The sequence below is a fragment of the Lycium barbarum genome, chromosome 5, assembly GCF_019175385.1.
Source record: "Lycium barbarum isolate Lr01 chromosome 5, ASM1917538v2, whole genome shotgun sequence".
NCBI classification, from domain to species: domain Eukaryota; kingdom Viridiplantae; phylum Streptophyta; class Magnoliopsida; order Solanales; family Solanaceae; genus Lycium; species Lycium barbarum.
The window spans coordinates 1,184,540-1,205,135 of NC_083341.1; the positions used below are offsets into that span (position 1 = coordinate 1,184,540).

The following is a 20,596-nucleotide window of genomic DNA, read 5'->3' on the forward strand; positions in this document are numbered from 1 at the left end:
GGGGGGGGGGCGGAAGGAGTGGAACAAGCAAAAAAGACACAATTATGTTTAAGCTAGAAGCTTTCATCAAATCGACAACATTCGCAAAGACAATTCACATACATATTACAAATGAGTCTGTCAAGATTCATGAAGAGCTAATTTTTCATCAGTTTTTGCTCGTTTCGATGGAGGTGAACACGAGTCTCTACCATCGGAATCATGATCTTCACAAGCTTTATTGTCCGGTGAGTTCCCTACTGAACTTGAACGATCGTTCAAACTAACAGGATCCTTCCCGAGTGCTTCTGATTTGTTATCAGGAGGCGAATGCTTCGTCTCGGTTGATGGTGAAGGAAGTCCATCTGTTTTTGATGATGATACTTTTAAATCTTTCCCAATGTCCTTTGTCTTCTCAAACATCATTTCGAGGTATTTACCCTGTTCTTCGATCCGCAACTGCAACTTTCTTTGGATCTGAGGAAAGGGATATGTTCAAATTATAAATATACTTGATATTTTTTTTCATAACCACAGTTGATAGAAAATACAAGTCATGGGACAATCATCATTGGAGGTGATCAAAGACTCTAGAAAACAGGAAAAAGGAAATGGAGATTGAACAGTAAAAATAATGCATTTCCAGACACGTTAAATATCATCAGATGGACAAGAAAGGATATTTTCCTGGCTCCTCAGGTGATCTATTCTTCTGATAAACAACTAGGACCAGAAGCAGGGCTAGAATTTTTTGTTTATGCGTTTTGGATCACAATCTTTTTTACTTATTGGGTTCTGTGTAGACTGTTTATACAAATAAGTGAAATTTTTAACTACAAGTACACGGTTTGAGCCAGACTGATGGTTTTTGCCGAACTATATAGTAACAACAATGGTAGCTCACCCATTAGGACCTGCTTTTTAAACGGAATAACTAAGACCTGTTTACAATCGATTAACTTGCATAGTCAAGAGTTTAGTAGGGCAGCATGGAAACAGTTCGGACATGGGGTCGCATGGAATTTTATTCAGGAAAAGCTATGGTTTGACACCCTCGGCCCTCTAAAACCTCCCTATAATTGAAGGGAAACATGAATCTGCCTCAGCCTTTAGTGGACATAGTTACCCGGTATCTATGCTGGTGGGAGGTAACAAGTATCTGGTGGAAGGGAAACATTAATCTGCCTCATATCCTTAAAAATGTACTATTTTTGGAAGATCAGATGTGCGCCTGAGTCGAGCAACACAGGCTCCAAATTGAGAGAGAAGCAATTTTCTTTCATTTGTTCTAGGCGCTGTGATTATAAATCCCTAAAATTTGATGTTTGATGAAATTACAGATGTCAACTTAGGGTCTAATTCAAGTAGTATCACTCAGCAAAGCTTCTAACTACCCGCCACATAAGTAATGCAGATATTTTGTCAGCTACTTATGCCATGGATAATGACCAACTAACAGCAGGATCGCACCGGATGTGTAGAATACATCAAGCTGTTGCTGAAATAGTGATAAAACTTGGATGTAATTTTTGAGGTTTAAGTTCTCAATTATCCAGAGGCTTTGACTTCTGATTTGACAATGAAAACAGGTGCAAGAATAGACACACGAGTAATGCAGGAGACTTTGATAATTTACGCACCTCAAGTTGTTCATGAAGCTGCTTTTGGACTTCCATCTGCAATCTTAGTGCTTCTGTTATTCCCATGGTCCTATTAAAGGAAACCAGATAAGTTTTAACAGTCGGTCACAACAGAAAAGAACTTCAACTGCTTTATCCAAGAAACGAAAAATGCAACCAGAATTAAATTGACTTTTTATACTGCTGTCGCAAGAACTTCATATGAACTTTGAAATACTTTCTGGTCTTTCTGTACGATTCTTCTACACCATATGGACAAACTTTGCATATAAATGTCAAAGTTTGTAAAAGATGATCTTCACTTCTACTTTTGGACTGAATTTTTCATAAAATTTTATGGAAATTAAACTTTATCCTTAATTTTTGGCTAGTCAAATTAAAATTTTAAAAAGGTGGAGGGAGTGAAATCTGCAGTGGTAAAATAACACATTGTTACATGGATTTGCAGTAAAAAATGACAATCAAAGAAACTTTTGCTCATATGACATCATGTTTACGTCATGCCCATAACGAACAGATATCCAAGATGTGGTGGCTGCATAATATACAGATATGCATAGTGTGATGGCAAAGACTTATGGTTTTAGGTCCCTAAAAAAAAAAAAAGACTTACGTTTTTAGGTCCAAAGATGGCATCTCTGTCACACTAGTGGGATTCTTTTCCGGTGTTCCTGCAATGAACAGATTACAATCTCCATCAATCTCAATTTTTTCTTCTTTCAAAAACTGTGAGAATGTCCACTAGACCATCAGCAAATTCAACTTAGCTTCCCTAAGTTTATTCACAGTTGGGCATCAATTTGAGACATGCACAAGAAACTAGAGAGGCAGGAAACGCCAGTATGAGCGATATAACATGCATGTTTTTCGTTTTAGCAAGATGTAAGCTGAAACATTGACAGATGCAAAAGTTTATCAACTAATCAGAGAGAAATTTCCACCTTCCGCGGGTTCTGGTTTGTATCTGGCAGTTCTATATTTCTGAAATTCAAAATAAAATGTATAAGGTAAATAAATTTTCACTCCTCAATGCAGTTGGAGAAAGGTTAATGAGGAGGATATATTATACCTGCAAGTGGCTTTTGACATGATAGATGGTTAGGCCTTCAACGTTCATGAGCTTCAAGACTCCCTTTGGTGTAGCTTCTATAAAGTCAAATTCATGAATCAGATATAATAATGTTATCATTAACTCTTAATCCTCATAATCGCTAAAAAAGAGAAACAGAACACAGAACCAAAGAGGCCACACACTTTCGCTACCACCAAGCTTACTGATAGCTTCTACAAAGACTTCGTGAAGCTCAGGTGTCCAACGCATGCGAGGCTTTGTTAGTGCTGTGGAAGAAGACGGGCTACCAACTGGACAACTTTGCCCTGACGATGCAGCCAGAGGTGGAGCAGGAGGAAGAGTATGGGGCTGACAAGCAAGAACTTCAGATGCTCCCAGAAACTGATACGAGAAATGAGAAATCAATGTCAAATAAAATAGAAAGGAAACAAGGAACTCGTATCATACAATCAGGAGTTGTTCCTTTGCAAAGAAGTGTTGAAATAAAGGACTAAACGAGTCAATAGCTTTTAGATACCAATAAAAAAATAGCTTTTAAACATAGTCCACTAAGATGGTGACCAAAGGGAACATCAGTGATATATGAACAAGGAAGTAACAAATCTGTTTGTGTAACAACAATTCTGAATTTTGCTTCATGTACATAAAGCAGAAAAAAGAGGAGGCAGAAAGACATTCCCAGTAAAAGAATATGCATCTAAAAGATTAAGTTTGGAAACCAAACACTTTTTTTCCGCCTATGGTAACTTACTAAAAGTGGATGTCAACAAGAAGCTCCTACACAGTTTAACATAGCAAAGGAAAAAAGTAATAAAATGGAACAAAAGAGCAGGGAAAGGGAATAAGAATGGGATATGACCAAAAAATGTTAAAGGTGGAGCAAGAAGTAACTGAATCTACAATGAGCCCTCTCAGTAAAAATAGAAGCAAACTTAGCAGTTATTGAGAATTAAGCCTTTGGCCAAGCTTCTGGGAAGCCTAAAGTGCTTTTTTTTTTTTTTTGGAGAGAAGTGTTTATTTTTAGAGAGTTGAGGTGTTTGGCCAAGCTTTTAGGAAAAAATATGTGCTTTGAGTAGTAGCAGAAGTTGAATTTTTTTCCCGAAAAGCACTTCTGGAACCTTGGTCAAAGCGCAAATTACTGTTCTAGAACTATTGGCAAAAGTGAGCTTCAAAATTCTCCAAAATTACTTTTCTAAAAAACATTTCTGACGAATAGCACTTTCAAAATAAAGAAATTTTGGGAGTTTGTCCAAACAGCCTATAAGTCTATCATCAGAAAACATCTAGCATAAATATTATCAATAAGAGACACAGTAGTTATTGTTATGCTTGGGATCATAAATTTGAAAACTATAACATCTGTTCAGCATAAAAGAACATCAAATGTGGAAACATTAGCACGAAAGGTTAAGGAATGAACCTTAGGTTCTGAATCTGGAGGATTAACATCAACAAGAATATCGCTCCAACTCGAACCCAAAACATCATCATCATTAATTAGCTGATCAGCCCACTCCTGCCAATCAGATCTCTTAGCTGCAAGGCTTTCGACTTGGCCATTCTGAACAGGAACAGTCGTAGGAAAATCGATAGTGTCATGATATGCATCTTTTCCCCAGGAATTATTGTTGTTCCCCATGGGGTAATTATCCAATGATGTTGAATGTGTACACGAGAGTGAAGATCGGCAGGTTGCAGCAGAAGCTTCACTTGAAATAAATGGGTAATTATGTCGTCTACTTTCTTGAGAAGAGGTTGGAGAAAAGTGAAAATCTCTGTGGGGTCCAGAAGTGGAAGACAATTGATGCCCCACTGTTCCACTCTTAGTTTGCTCTTTTTCTGTGAGCACATGAAGAGAATCTGGAACTTTCAGATGCTTCTCTTCCAATGACGGCAAAATGGATAAAGATGTCGACATAGCTCCAGAGACACCCATGTTACTGTGTTGTGCTTCACTAGATCTTTGAATACATAATGCACGGCGGATGTTCATTTTGTTCCATAAATTGAATCAATAAATTTACGATTAGCACAACAGTATGGACTCGCTACGTTGTGCTGCTCAGTTAAAAGACGAATTTTAAGATGATGGTTCTCAACCTTGTACGCCGTACATCTGTGGCCAGAAAGACAAACCTTACATCAATGAAATTTGAGTATGACTGAAACTGATTTAGAAAATTATAAATCTCATATATCTATTAACTAGAGAATTTGACATGACTATTCACAATCAAAGCATCTGACTTCCACTGAAGACCCAAAAATAATAATAATAATTGATGGCCGACTCCTTATCCAATCATGATATGACCATTCACAATAAGAAACAAAAAAAATTGAAGGATGACAATGGGGGGGAATTCGAGGCGTTTCACGGAGTAAAAAGCACTTGAGAGATGAAAATACTACAGCACTGTGAACTCTTGATGCGAAATATGATCATAAAGCTGGAAGTAGATAGTTACTAATAAAGAAAGATATACTTAGAGCAATTGTGAGAAAAAATTCTATTATCCACAAACCAGCAAAAAGAACAGGGCTGCAACCGACCCTAAAACCTTAAGGAATATTAAGCTATAGTTAAGTCACAAAAATTACAAGGAAATGAAGAGAACTTAGAGATTGTTGATGAAAGGTGACAAATTCACACACAATATTTGGGCTTTGTTCATATGTACATTAGACTAAAACAATCAAAACAAAACACAACAGAAAAAAAAGGAAGCAAAATTCAACCATTCTCTGATTGCTGTTCACTGAATAATGGCAACTTTACAGCCCTACTTCACCAATTTAATTAAGTACCTGTTCTTTCAGTCCTAATGCAGCTATCATATAAGCCTTATTCTGGTGGAATATTGTGTTTAGTGTTATGTCAATTGCGAATACTGGAACCTACATTTGTCCAACATCAATAATCTTTGAGCTATGTTTTTAACCACAGAACAATATCATAAAGAATAATAACCTTCTTGTAGCTGCCAAACTTATATTGTAACCGCTGCCAAAGATAGGCTAAATGCATCGGAAAATCTAAAGCCTCAAGATCCCAAGTTAAAGATTAATACTTCTCTCTTTAAGAAATGATATTTTATAATTGATATGACCGCACTAAGACAGTGCGTCAAAAATTACAGTGAGCGCAAAGCCCCGATCATATCTAACATAAAAATCTACGTCATTTACAGAGGCCATGTTACACCAAAAAGCTAGAAAAATACATTATACATTTGTGTTTAAGGCTATGTATGTTTCTTTTTTGGCTTCAACAATTCTGTAGTTTCTCTGATGAATACTTATGGGTGTGTTGCACTGCAAATATTCTAAATTCACCAATATATCATAGTACCTCATATCTTATGATAATAACATCGTTCAATGCTATCAGATTAAACTATTATAAGCTAACCTAGTATGGTCAATTCCACTACAAGATTTCAATTTCTAGCAGAACACAAAAGATACTGATATAGGATACGGCCATATATGTCAATACACTCCACAAATTCCATTTCTACCGGAATTCACAACAGAGAAGTAAACAATGTCACAACCCTTTAAGATTCTCTTGATATCATGATTCTCCTTACTCTCAAGTTAATTGAATTTGGGAACCGCGACCCTTAGAATTATTTTTTTATAACCGTGGTGTCTGGGCCAGCTTACGCGCACCTCGACTAATTCCACGGGGCACCTACTACCTCCCGCCAGCACAGATACCGGGTAAATACATCAACCAAGGCTTGGACATATGAGAAGAAATCACCTATTGTTTCTTGCCTCAACTGGGAATTGACCGAGTGCCTTAGAATTTTTAGCTCCAAATCTTTTTTTCTTGAACTCCGTTTGCTCATAATGTGAGAATAGAGCAAACAAACATATGACCCGAAACTCTTTTCCACTGTAAAATCCATTTTAGAAAGGAATAATATTCTAATAGAAGGTTAGTCATCAAAGTCATAGAAACAAGGAAAACGGCAGCTATATTGATAAGACAGGCTCTAAAAGACAAAGATTTCTAGACATATATAAGGAAATCATGTTAAGTAAGGTAAGTAGTGCGACAACAAGAACTACTACTAAGTAGTCCACTCTATTTGGTCCCTTTTTCTTCCGTTACTTCTCTGCATTTTTTATTGGCATACAACTCATAAGCAAGTAAGGTAACTAGTAACCTAGCCCCAAATGACCAAAAAAAAAGAAAAAACCTACAATTATAACTAAACCAACGCCAATGACAGCTTCCAATCAATTGATTCATAGCACCAACCTCCATCAACACAGCCGGAGATACGCCTTTTTCGCTTTAAACAATATTACCCACTCATCATTTTTATAGCCTAAAGATTGAAAACCAAAGAAAAGAAATGAGCAAAGAGGAACCAAAGAATCAACTTGAGCGAGCTCCCCAAGGACAAACTAAATCCAAAATTCAAAAAGTTGCTACCTTTTCTGAAAATTATCAACAACCTAGTTCAATTAAAGCAAATTCAAACCATAAAAGCACAATAGAAATCAAAAAAGAGAAGAAAAAAAAAAGGACTCCATAAACAAATAACACCATTTTATACAGGATTGATCACATACACACAAAAGGAAACAGAACTCAAGATTCAACTGAAACTAAGGCTTAAAAAAAAGGGTCTCCATAAGCAAAATAACACCATTTTAACAAGATTGATCACATACATACATTGACAAAGTACTCAAGATTCAACTGAAAATAAGGCTGAAATTCCACATGGGGTTCATGTAAAAGATAAGAATATGAACCTAAAAATCTAAACTTCAAAAGCCTACAACAAAAAGTTGCAAACTTTTCTGAAAATTATCAAAAACCCAATTCAAATATAGCAAATTCAAATCATACAAACACAACATCAGTACAAAAAGGAAACAAAATTGAACTCCATAAGTATATAACACAATTAATCACATACATTCAACTGAAACTAAAGCTGAAATATCCACATGGTGTTCATGTAAAAGGTAAGAAACTGAACCTTAAAATCCAAACTTCAAAAGCCTACAACAAAAAGTTGCAAACTTTTCTGAAAATTATCAAAAACCCAGTTCAATTAAAGCAAACTCAAATCATACAAACACAACATAAATAAAAGAAGAAAACAAAATTGAACTCCATAAGCATATAACACCATTTTAACAAGATTGAATACATGCATACATAGACAAAGTAAACTCAAGATTCAACTGAAACTAAGGGTGCGTTTGGTATGGAGGAAAAAATATTTTCCAATGTTTTCCAATTTTCCCATGTTTGGTTGGTCAAAATGTTTTGAAAAAACATTTTCCTTCATACCAAACACACCCTAAGGCTGAACTTCCACATGGGGTTCAGATAAAATATGAACCTTAAAAATCCAAACTTTCAAAAGCCTACAAGTTCGATTAAAGCAAATTCAAATCATACAAACAACAACATAAGTACAAAAAAAGAAAAGAAAATTGAACTCCATAAGCATATAACACCATTTCAACAAGATTGATCACATGCATATATAGACAAAGTAAACTCAAGATTCAACTGAAACTAAGGGTGTGTTTGGTTGGTCAAAATGTTTTGGAAAACATTTTTCTTCATACCAAACACACCGTAAGGCTGAAATTCCACATGGGGTTCAGATAAAATATGAACCTTAAATATCCAAACTTTCAAAAGCCTACAAGTTCAGTTAAAGCATATTCAAATCATACAAACACAACATTAGTACAAAAAGAGAAAACAAAATTGAACTCCATAAGCATATAACACCATTTTAACAAGATTGATCACATGCATACATAGACAAAGTAAACTCAAGATTCAACTGAAACTAAGGGTGTGTTTGGTTGGTCAAAATGTTTTGGAAAACATTTTTCTTCATACCAAACACACCCTAAGGCTGAATTTCCAACATGGGGTTCAGATAAAAGGTAAGAATATGAACCTTAAATATCCAAACTTCAAAAGCCTACAAGTTCATTTAAAGCAAATTCAATCATACAAACACAACATAAATAAATAAATATAGAAAACAAAATTGAACTCCATAAGCATATAACACCATTAACACAACACTGATCACATACATTCAACTGAAAATTCAACATGGGGTTCAAGTAAAAGATAAGAATATGAACCTTATAAATCAAGAATTGGTTTAGTTCTTGAAAAATGGTGGACTTAAGAGAAAAAAATGAAAGAAAAAAAAAAGACTTTGGAAAATTTGTGGGGATATGTTATTTTATAGAAAGATTCCAATTTATGAAAAAGTATTTGAGTGAATGATTGATTTTATGATGATGAATGATGACAGATGAAATGTTGGATTATCTCAGCTTTTTTGTTTCTAATATACACTTGCGTGTGATTAATTTAATTCTAAAAGTTGTTTTTAAAGAACAAAAAGTTTTATTTTTATGAGTAATGTGTAACACATCATCTATAATAAGAACTCTCTATATAAGTTTCTCCCCGTGTCTCAATTTGTGTGGTACGGTTTGAATTTTGAAAGTCAAAACTATTTTATTTTGACACCGAATTTACATATATAATCTTTAAGTTTTTTGAAAAAATACATATTTAGAAATTACATAAGGCAGAATAATTAAAAATTTAAAATATTTAAAGAGCATACGAATAAATCGGGGTCCAAAATTTTCTTGTTTGACTCTCGAAAACGAAAAATATCACATAAATTGAGACATGGGGAGTATTATTCCTTCACTATGATGATCGAAATAATTTAGAACCTATTTTGATATCACGTTATATTATATGTTTTCTATAGTAGCATTTTGTTATAAAACTATTAAAAAAAATTAAAAAAACCTGCAAAGACGTTATTATAAAAAAAAAAAAAAAAAAGTATCACATAAATTGAGACAGATGGAGTACTATTCTTTCACTATAACGTTAAAAAAAAATCAGAAACTATTTTGATATTACATTATATCTTATTTTCTCTATAATAGAATTTCGCTATAACAACTAAGAAAATATTCGGATAAATGACGTTATTATAGAATAGTTTGATTGTATATGATTTTCTCTATGCATATCATTCCATTTAAATTCTTCATTGCCTAATATATAATATGCAAATTAATTTTCCTGATAATAGAAGTTGTTATCTTTTTCTTTTCTTTTTTTATATATTATACTCATATAAATCTTTAACAAACTTAAATATTGGAACTAAAATAAACTATAGCTTATATGAGTAGAACTTAATGGTCATATTATTTGTGTAAGGATTTTTTTTCTTTCAAGTGCAATTTTTTACGCTAGGTATGCACGGTTAGAAGAGATTATGATCTTAAGTAATACTCCTATGAAAACAATTTTAACAAATTATTTCAAGAAAAAAAAGTGATTTAACTTTTATGTCATTTTCTCCATCTCTGTATTGATCATGATGAATCCTTGCTATGGCCTATGAATTGACTCATACGTATTTCAATATTTGAATATTTAATGTAAAAGAAATTATGTGTATCACACATTTTTTCAGGTGGGTTTCTTCTCAATTTATTATGGATCACTAATTATTTTTGTTTTTTATTCGGTGTCTGGTACTCATTTTATAATTCATTAATCCGAATTCACATTGGCGGATCTCATTTTAACAATAAAGCATTTTCTATTAATGACGAGTTTATTTTTAAAACTCAAGTCGAATGCTTCCCTTTCGTATGGGTGGACCACTTGTTGTGATTACGTTTTCGTTTGCTTGTGCAAATGGCAATTAGTGGTAACCAAATGAGAGTTGAGATTATAATATTATTTTTTATGTGTCAATGCGGGGTCCCAGATTAAAGTAGGCCTTCTAATATGGCTCACAAAAAGAGGTCCACAATTTTGTGAAATTTTTTATAGTCGCCTTCTCCATTATTTTGATCCTATAGTAAGGATTAATTGACAAAATTATCAATCAAAAAAGAGTAGGATCATATGACGCTGATTTTGAATAATGACGCTAATTTTATATTCGTCTGTTTTAGGCTGTTAATGTTGATAGTTTAAATGGGTCTATCGAGAATCTCATTGAGTAATATCTACTTAGATTAATTTTATTATAGCTTGTCACGTCTTTTTCAGCAATGGAGTCTAACATTATAATAATTAGTAAGTAACTTTATCCAATTTGATGGTGTATCATTGCAAATAATTTGCTGCTAATTACATGGTTTCTATTGGATGAATACTTATCCATATATTCAAGATTCAAACAGCTAGCCCATCAAAGTACCCCCAAAAAAAAAAAAAAAAAATATTCACTAATCTAAACACAACTTATAAATACAGTACTTCTTTTGGTATAACTAGTCTATATCCGTAATTTATTGATTATCTACAAATTTAGGCTCTTTGATTCGAAGATTCTTATATTCGCTCTTCTTTCAATCGTAATAAATTGTTGTTTCACATACATGATCTTGGAGGAAGTCAGTCTGCATCAGTCTGCATCAGAGCAACCCTCTAACCTACCCTCAGGCAAATACAACAAAGATAACATAAATCAGTAGTTTGTGATTCTTGAACTGTAGCCTTTGCTTCTCGATGATAACACCCGAATAGCGGAATTTAAAGTTTATGAATTCCGGAAACGTATTACCAAAATTTGGATCCGACGTAGACAGACTCAGAATTTAAAGTTTATGAATTCTTGCAAACGTCTTCAAGTTAATACTACATAACTGGCTTCACAATAAATGTAAATATTTAATAAACTTCTTGATATATATGAGATCTGGATAATAACTATTAGGTTCATGTAACCCGTAACCGAACCTCTAAATCCGCGCTATAATATGAGACGTTTGATTAAGGAAGAAAAGATCTTATAGTCAAGGAAGGAATGGGGAAAGGGAAAAGCAGCAAATGCATATTCTTTCATTGTCATTTCTTTATACATATAAAAATTAGGTCAGCAAATGCAATACTTTTTTGTTTGTCCTTTCTACTTTATATATATTATTAGGTCTCTTTGTAAAGAAAAATGATTGTGGTGCTTTTGGTACACCATAGAAAAGCAATAGACATTTTTTTTTCTTTTTCGAAATGGACTCAATAATATAGTGAGTTAGAGATTCTAGAGATGTCCTATTATCATTAATTAATAATATTAATCAATGATGAGTATTGAAACGTCACAAGTCACAACCAGCTTGCTTCAAATATGAACTCTTTTTATTAAAGAAAAAAACTAATCAGCAATTAAACGCTTTCTCAGTTGCGATTTATGATTTGGCTTGTTATAACGTGTAAATTTATATGTACTAGTATTTGACATCTCTTTATGTCGTCAGTTTGTGGAATTTAAACGGTAAATCAGATCTTAATGAAATATAGGAAGTTCATGTTATCGGCAAATGGGTGAAATTTTCATCTATTGTCCCTTTTTGGATAATTATTTAGTAAATCACTTTTTATTTTATTTTTTGGAATTTGACTTTTTAATCACGGTCTAAAGATCTCTTTTTGAATTTTTTTTTTTTTATGAGAATACAATAAGATCACGGTCTAATATGACATTGTAATGTTTTGTTTGTAAGGTTGAGCAATATATGAGAATATTAACCTGAATCTAATGTTAATTGGAAGGATAATTTTCAAAAGCTATTTTTGCACAACTCTAAAAATAGGGACAAAATCTAAGTGGTTATCTGAAAAGGAACATTTTGCGTGAATAACCGGAAAATTGCCTACACTATTTTGATGAATTTCCGAGAGTCTATCGGAAACAACATCTCTACCTTCCAAGGTTGAAGTAATGTTTATGTTCACCCTACGCTTCTAGACCCTACTTATGGGATTATACTGAATATGTTGTTGTTATTTTAATGAATTAATTATGTAGGCCCAACATTCTCAATGGCCTAGTTAATTGGGTCTCATAGGCCCATTTCTCGGTACAGCCCAGTCATCTAATAAAGAGATGCTTTGGGCATTTGCATTTTTGGCCATATTTTGTGTTGGTCTTTACTTTTTAACTTTTTCGCGGGACATAAGTTTATATTTTCACATCATAATATTTACAAGTTATTTTTCGTGTCCTAAAGAACTTATGCCTCACTAGGTTTGACAAACTTAAGGGTGTTTCCAATTAAGTGGGATATTATAAGGACGTGGTGGAAATTGAAGTGAAACAATTTAACAAACACATACAACAATTTTTCACAGATATAATAGGATGAGAATGCAACGGCGGTTACAACATGATCATTAGTCAAATTATGTTCTCGACTGCTACAATTTTGCCCCAATTTCAAAGCACCAGGCATAATTCATAAATTTAGAAGGCAGTTGAGCATTGTCTCGCTCCTCTACGGGATAGGCTTGATGGGTAGATATTATTAGCATTATTCTAGTAGTTTCTTGTCCTTAGATTACTACTACTAAATGTTGTTTCTTGTACTGTTACTACATATTGTTTCTTGTGCTTAGGTTGTCACGTTATGCTGTTTTGAATGCAATGTTACGCTTTCTCTATTATTTGCTTTGTCTTATTTGTTATGCCTTGTTTACTGTTGTATTGTCTTTTTCAAGCTGTCTTGTTATGTGTTACTTGAGTCGAGGGTCTTTCATTAACAAACTCTCAATCTCCTCGAGGTAGAGATAAGGTTTGCATACAATCTGCCCTCCTCAGACCCCACATGTAGGCAGTGGCGAAGCTAGGATTTTCAATTAAGGAGTTCAAAATATAAAAGGTAAACACACAAAGAAGCGAAGGGAGTTCAACGTCCAGTACATATACATAAAAAATAAATTTAACCTAGTATATGTAGTGTAATTTTTCGATCCCCCTTCCCACCATTTGGCACCGCCCCTGCTTGTAATACAACACTGAATATGTTGTTGTTATTTAGCTGTGTGGTTCATGCCAAGCTTGGCTTCACACTACTTCTTTCTAAATTTGCTGGCATCTTGTTGCATTAGAAAGTTCTTTCAAGGAAGAACTGTGAAATTGGAAATTTAGCCAGAGATATCAATCTTTACGCTGTTTTCATATCCAGCTTTCATGATTTGCTTGGCCTAATATGCAATTTTTTTCTTTTCGTATACTATCTGTATTCTTGTTAACTCTTTTGGATAATTCTTTTAGGTTAACATTTATGTTATTTTCTTGGATTGTGCGTACAATAGATCCTTCCTGACCAATCTTTTCCCGGACCCCGCTCATAGCAGGAGCTTAGTACACCATGCTGCCATTTTTTCTTGGATTGCATTAATTTCTTTAATTTGTTATGCAGTTTGACACCTCTTTGTGCTTTTATCTACGTATAGATCAACAGCCAGGAGGAACAAAGTGTGCCCTCTGATTATGCCGATGCAATAACATCTGTTGTTGCTCACAGGATGGAGAAGAAAGACAACAAATGTGTTGTTATGAATTAAGTTTGTTTTTATTCGAAATCACATTTATCTGGAAACGTTTTGGCGCTTCTTGGATGCTCTCATTTGGTCTCTAACTCGATCACAAAGCTGTGTATTTCATTTAATTGATGGGGGAACATGATAATGATTTTGTTATTAGAGTACCAAATTTTATTGCAACAATATCAGGATTTGAAGAATGAGCATGAAATATTCAAAATGCAATTCGTGCAAGTTTGGAGTCCGCCGAGTGTAAGGTTTGAAGGATTAGCTAGTTTTAGGATGTTTAACTTATTTTTTTTTTCAAATGATAATTGCTTATAATTGTTATGTTAATTTTTGTAGGAGAATTATGGATCAAATTGTTGGGCAAGGAAATCCAATGAGCAAAATCCACACATAACTTGATATAAGGAGCTTTTAAGTGAAAAAAAATTCAGTTGTTTACCCATCACATCAGTTAGTGAGAAATCAATACAAGAATAACATATCTTTTTAAATATTAAAAATATAGCAAGTTTTATAACAGATATAGCATTTTCAAAATAAATATGAGGTTAATTTCCATCAATATGTTTTTTAATTATTACATTTCTTCTTTCCTCACTCTTCCACAATCCCCCCCCCCCCCCCCCCCCCCTCCTCTCTCCTCTCTCATTCATAAATAAAAAAATTATCTTCCCTCTTTAATGAGGTTGCTCTAGGGAATTTGTGATAAATTATTTTCATAAAATTCTATTTTAATGTTGAATGGATTATTCTGTAAATTATACATTTATTATATGATGCTATATTATATAACGACTGTGTTTACCTAATGTAAATATTGCACTAATATATCATATATACTGTTTATATTATATTATGTCAAATATATGGATAGCATATGTTCAATTAATACATGTAACTAAACAAAATCTACTATACATAATTACATACTATTTAAATATGTGCAACATATTTGACATATACGGCTAATATATGGATTATCGTGTATGTCTTTGGAGTAGAAAATACAAACTACTAATCAAATTTGTAATTTGTTAAAATAATATATATAATATCCAAATTTGAATTTTAAAAAAATTGCTAGTATAAGAAAAGAAATAAAGACACTAGAAAAAGGAAAGGTAAAAAAATAAAATTGCTAGTATAAAAAGAAAATAAGGATGGAAGAGATTAGGAAAAAAAGAATCTTTTTTTAGTCAACCATTATTAGCATTTTTTGAGGAATTAGTTGAGGAAAAAGGGAGATATATTTATGGTAGATGTCTTTTTTTCTTGTAATATATCTTTTTTTTTCTTGTTTAATAGGGGTTATGTTAATTTTGTGCAAAATCTTTTCTTATGTCTTTAATAGGAGTTACATTAATGTGGTAAATATTATTTGGATATAATTGATACATAAACTATCAGAAAATGCATATTGTCTCATAGAGTTTCATTTCTTTATATAATAAAATTAGGTCAGCAAATGCAATACTTGTTCTTTGTCATTTCTACTTTATATATTAGGTTAGATGGGGTTAGGCAGGAAAAAGGCAAAAAGAAGAAACCTTCTAGGATAAACAAGATTTCAAATTTATTTATCTTAGTGTGAACTATATATTTACTTGGACTCATAATTAATGATAATATGTATTAATTATTTATGGTAAAGTGATAATAGTTTATGTGAAGACACATGCCATGTGCTTATTGAAGGATACATAGGCGGATTCAGGATTTAAACTTGATCAGTTCAACCTTTAAAATCTTAGCATTGAATCTATATTGCGCTTATGGAATTATCAGTTCGAAATTTACAGGACAGCTAACGTTCTTGAATCGATAATCATCTTTCGGCTAACATAGCTAGCCTTCTCTATCCCTCAGGGCTAACAAGATGTAGTACAGGAATAATATTCACATGTTGTCCATTGACTATGCCTTTCAGTTGATCTTAGGTCCTAACTCACCCTGTTTGGATAAATCTTCTATAGGAACCCTTAGGTGATGGAGCATTGGATTCTCGCCAATGTTTCCGCTACTCAAGCCGACATTTCCTCTTCCGCTTCGTCTACCACTGCTCGTGCAAAGGCTTCTCTCGACAGTGGAACACTCTCTTACTGATGTATTTTTAAAACTTTAGTGATTTTTTTGTAATTTCTTACTGAGTTTAATTGAACCCATAGCAAATGTTCCATCCTCTTCTGTTGATATAATACGGATTGTGGATAATATTTTCCTACCTACATCGTAATATATATTACTGTACATACTTAAGCCTTATTGCTTTTGTTAATAAACTTTTAACATCAAAATTAATTGATTCTCCCAAATGGGATATTTTTCATCATCAAATCCTTCATCTTACCTTCATTATTATCAATTCCTCCTCAAAATATTCCTTCTTAATTTGATGTTACAATCAGCTAACTCCAATAAGATAGATTTACATCAATTAGTTTTCACAACATGTATTACTCAAAACCAAACATTCCAAAATTATGATAGTATTTCAAAGTTATCAATTGCTTCATCTCTATTTCAAGAATTTCTTGATAAGTCCTTAGAATCAAAGTTTTTTGAGACTTATGCCGGGGATGAAAATATAGCCATCTTGGGATTATTTCAGTGCAGAAATGACCTTAATTACAATGAATGTCATATTTGCACAAATAGACTTGTTGACATTTATAGCCATTTTTGTGGAGAAAGACTCCCTGCTAGAGTTCAACTCTCTGGCTGTTATTTGGATTACAAGGCAGAGGAAGAAAGGGAGATTTCTAAGCTTCAAATGCTTCATAAGGTTAGTGCAGAGGTGGCAAATGGGTGTGTTGGATCAAATTTGAACGGGTCAAAATATGTCAAACAACAGGGTATAACCCGAGCTATTCAGCATGACCCGACCTCTCCTCCTTTTCTATTTTAAAAATGTAAAAGCTAATATTTTTTTCTTGAATTATACGTTTAAATTCTTCAAAAAATACGTAATTCTTCGGTGGCATTTAAAAATGGCGAAATGATTTCTTCTTCCACTTTTTGGAAAAAATGTTTTATTTTTTGAAAAGAAAAAGTGAAAAACTTTTCCCTGATGATGGTTGTTTAAAAAAGTGTTTTTGGTTTTCCAAATTGATCATTTTGCCATCTTCAAATTAATTTTGTATGTTCGAGCTTGAATTGCATCTTACTTCGGTTGTTTACCTTATTTTGGCTCGGGATAAAATTCACAAGTAGCCACTTTTCAATCACTGTAATTGAAAAATAACCATTATCATGAAACTTCACCTATAGAATTTGAAATTCCACGACAATGGTTATTTTTTAAAAATAGTGCCGAAAAGTGGCCTGTCAGTGCTACTTCTACTTTGACACGTTTGACCGATCATTTCGAGTTCAACTCATAAGGTTAAGTCAACAAACAGGTCGTTCAGTCATTATGTAACCCGACCTATTTAAATTTTAGTGGTCGGACGGATTATCTAAAAATGAGTTGATTTTGCCATTTACCTCCAGGTCTGCAGCAGAAAAAAGGCGAATTCGCGTAGCTTTTTGGAGGAAATGAGCTATGCATTTGCTGAAATTGAGAGCTGTGGAATGAATGGAAATGGATTTTGTGATTTGAGTTATGGAAAAGTTCATGTCATGGCACAATGTGTTGGGAATTTAGGTGGTTGTGATTGTGGTGAATGTGTGCACAAAGCAGTGCAAATTGTTCATGATGAATGTGCATATTCTTTAGCTGGTGAAGTGTATTTGGATGGATGTTATTTGAGCTATAACTATGGTAAATATAAGATTTCTCATGAAGGTACTGCATTTTCTGGAGTCTGAACACCATCCCGTTTCAGTAAAAAAAATAATCCAGTTCCCTTTTTGTCTTTTGTTTTTTGATTTGTTTTTGTTTTGCATAAAGCAATTTTAAAAACCGTCCTTATGTCAAGGAAATTCAACAATATATATATACACACACACATGAAAAATATGTTTATTTTATTCGTGCTGTATAGTTTTTCAATAAGAAAGAATTTCGTTTAACTATTTTATCAATAGGTAGCTTCACCTCTAGCTTTAAGGTTTTAATTAGATGTTCAGATTCTTTTGCATAATATTACTTAGATTCTAATTTAGAATTTTAATTTTCGCATAGAAATGAAGGAACCATTTTTTTTTTCTTTTTTTGGATCATCACCTTGTGCATATATTTTTCTTGATAGGGAAAGGATCTAAGGAAGGTACACAGAAATTGGCAGCAATCGTAGCAGGAGGCATATTGGCTGCTATTTTGTTAGGTGCAGTTTTTTACTTCATGAAGTCTTGTGGCAAGAAGGATGATGGTAAGCTTTAAGTTGTCAATATTTCTATTTTGTAGCAGGTTATGTTAACAACAAATAAAACAACAATAATATACTTAGTGTAATATCACAAAGAGGGTTTGAAAGGGGTAGGATATACACAGACTTTAACTTTATCTTTCGTTGTGTTGCTTGAATATTTTTAAAAATGATGTCGCATCCATGTCAGATAAAATTGCAATGCTTTTGTAGGATCCGGCACGCACCCATCAGCATTTCTAAAAAAAATCCGAACAAAATATGTGGCAAGTAATCAGTCTTATTTTTAAAATCACAAATCTCACATTTTAAGAATGCTTTTTTAAAAAAAAAAATTGGGTTTCACCCGTAATCCAAGACCCACTTTGATTTCCGGCCTTACATTACGCGAATCCAAATAGTCAACGTTCCAAAGCGAATACCGAACACTAGATGAAAACCTCAAAAATACTAATTAAGGACAAGAAATACCTTTTTCCTTAGGCAAAATACATCAAATCCCACTTAAACTATACCTAAAATGTCGAGTTCACACTCAAACTATACAGGCGACCTATTACACACCTGAACATCTAAAAAGTGAATTTAATACCACTCGACGGGCTGATGTGGCACAAATTATAAAAATAATTGAAAAATAGGCGCGTTTTAATTAAAATTTATTTATTATTTTCTTTTTTTAATTACAAAATACATATTTTTATAATCCCCACCCTTCCTCACCAAACTATCTTCTTCGTAGAATAGCTATTGTTAAACCCAACCAAATACACCTCAATCCTCAACCAAACAGCCCAAAATTTCTTGTTTCGGATTCCACTTGTTGATTCGGATCTTTTGAGATATTACCCATTTAAATAGGATTTCGTTTGTGGCAACCCGAAAATTCGAACTCGAAGCTTTGAGCTTCAAAAATGGCGAACTGTTTTTCTCTGAGCTTTCTCAACCTTAGATTCAATGGTTTACATTTTTCAGTTTCAAATATCCTTCTCCTAAAGTCAGCATCTAATCACGAATTAGCTTCAACAATTTTTAGCAAACCCAATTGACTTTCTGAAGCTCCATTAATGGTGGACAAGAAGCAGATGTTCCAATGGGATGATCCAATTAGCTTCAACAATTTTTAGCAAACCAAATTGACTTTCGAACTCCTTCGTTGTTCAAAACCCCCCCAAAAAAAATCCAAATATATATGTAGCAAATTACTAGTAGTTTCAGCTATGGTTCTTTTTGACAAGCTCAAAGGACACTATCTAGAGAGAAACAATGGTGGCATTTTCTGGGTCATCACGCTAATGATGAATTTTTCGATTATCAAATCCAAGTGGTCAGACCACTTTCCCACTTCAATTTTTGGTGGCTCACTCTCCACCACAACTTTGGACTGACGTCGCGGCAACCTCCAACACCATCTTTGTTTTCTTCGGTCAAAATAAATTTTAAGTTTGGTGGGTCCTTTTATTTTTTGTGGTGGAGGTGTGAGTTTGGTTATGGTGTGGTTTAATGGTGGATTGATGGCGTACAATGAAGGAGAAGCAATTGGGATGACATGGATTTTTTTTTTTTTAATGATATAGTATATGATGAGGCGGTGACGTGGCAATGATATGACGCGATTATAAAATACCTCCCATCGTGTGACTTGTTATTTGTGTGTTAGGGTGATATTAAATTCATTTTTTAAATGTTCAAGTGTGTAACAGGTCGCATGTATAGTTTGAGTGTGAACTCAACATTTTGTGTACAGTTTAAGTGTGTTGATGTATTTTACCTTTTCCTAAGGAAACAAAGTCTCACCGATCCATGATATTATAGTGTCCTTCAAATGTAAATTACGTATATGCCAGTATTTTATTCCTTACCTAACATGACTTCTTGACGCACCCATATTTACACGTTATGCATTTGCACTCATTTAATTAAACATGGAATATTTTATTTTCTGCAGATTATTGGTGAACCAAGATGGAGAGTGGGTTTGAACTTAATCAATGGGGTAGTCACAAGATACGAAACTGAGTGGGTTTAATTTATTCAATAGAGAAATTTAGTTCTTATCTCCTACATTATTTCCCTTATTATGTATATATATATTTATAAATTCTTTATTCAATTTCTTCTTTCTTTTAGATGTGTGATTGTACTTGACTAACTTGATGGTATAATAAATGGATATAGTGCAATTTTTACTTTCTGGTTTTGCTTT

The 20,596-nt window shown here is 33.2% G+C and overlaps 2 protein-coding genes across 7 annotated transcripts; one reads left to right on the plus strand and one right to left on the minus strand.

Annotated features, from left to right (window-relative positions):
* Positions 1 to 42: 42 nt before the first annotated feature.
* Positions 43 to 8,995, minus strand: LOC132640039 (protein PHOSPHATE STARVATION RESPONSE 1-like). 6 transcript variants are annotated; one of them, XM_060356450.1, is made up of 10 exons: positions 8,836 to 8,992; positions 6,965 to 7,034; positions 6,461 to 6,595; positions 4,112 to 4,807; positions 2,874 to 3,072; positions 2,689 to 2,765; positions 2,561 to 2,600; positions 2,233 to 2,290; positions 1,620 to 1,689; positions 43 to 456 (listed from the first exon to the last, which is right to left on the minus strand). In XM_060356450.1, exons 4-10 carry the CDS (start codon positions 4,682 to 4,684, stop codon positions 121 to 123), a joined length of 1,353 nt encoding a protein of 450 aa, XP_060212433.1. In that variant the 5' UTR covers positions 4,685 to 4,807; positions 6,461 to 6,595; positions 6,965 to 7,034; positions 8,836 to 8,992; the 3' UTR covers positions 43 to 120. The 6 variants fall into 6 exon arrangements, with proteins under 6 accessions (XP_060212433.1, XP_060212432.1, XP_060212434.1 ...); XM_060356449.1 differs by lacking the exon at positions 6,965 to 7,034; XM_060356451.1 differs by lacking the exon at positions 6,461 to 6,595.
* Positions 8,996 to 16,386: 7,391 nt separating this feature from the next.
* Positions 16,387 to 20,483, plus strand: LOC132642156 (plasmodesmata-located protein 4-like). The gene is made up of 4 exons (XM_060359419.1): positions 16,387 to 16,865; positions 17,573 to 17,867; positions 18,274 to 18,393; positions 20,339 to 20,483. The coding sequence occupies exons 1-4, from the start codon at positions 16,395 to 16,397 to the stop codon at positions 20,347 to 20,349; spliced, it is 897 nt and encodes a 298-aa protein (XP_060215402.1). The 5' UTR covers positions 16,387 to 16,394; the 3' UTR covers positions 20,350 to 20,483.
* Positions 20,484 to 20,596: the final 113 nt, after the last annotated feature.

Bases quoted from the DNA above. Each gene is read 5' to 3' on its own strand.
- LOC132640039 (XM_060356447.1), bottom strand. From the start codon at position 4,684: ATGAACATCCGCCGTGCATTATGTATTCAAAGATCTAGTGAAGCACAA. The intron at 3,073-4,111 runs GTTCATTCCTTA...TTCTCGTATCAG, and splicing joins CTCCAGATTCAGAACCTAAG to TTTCTGGGAGCATCTGAAGT. The intron at 2,291-2,560 runs GTGGAAATTTCT...TGTTCATTGCAG, and splicing joins CAAACCAGAACCCGCGGAAG to GAACACCGGAAAAGAATCCC.
- LOC132642156 (XM_060359419.1), top strand. From the start codon at position 16,395: ATGGGATATTTTTCATCATCAAATCCTTCATCTTACCTTCATTATTAT. The intron at 16,866-17,572 runs GTTAGTGCAGAG...ATTTACCTCCAG, and splicing joins AGCTTCAAATGCTTCATAAG to GTCTGCAGCAGAAAAAAGGC. The intron at 17,868-18,273 runs GTACTGCATTTT...TTTTCTTGATAG, and splicing joins ATATAAGATTTCTCATGAAG to GGAAAGGATCTAAGGAAGGT.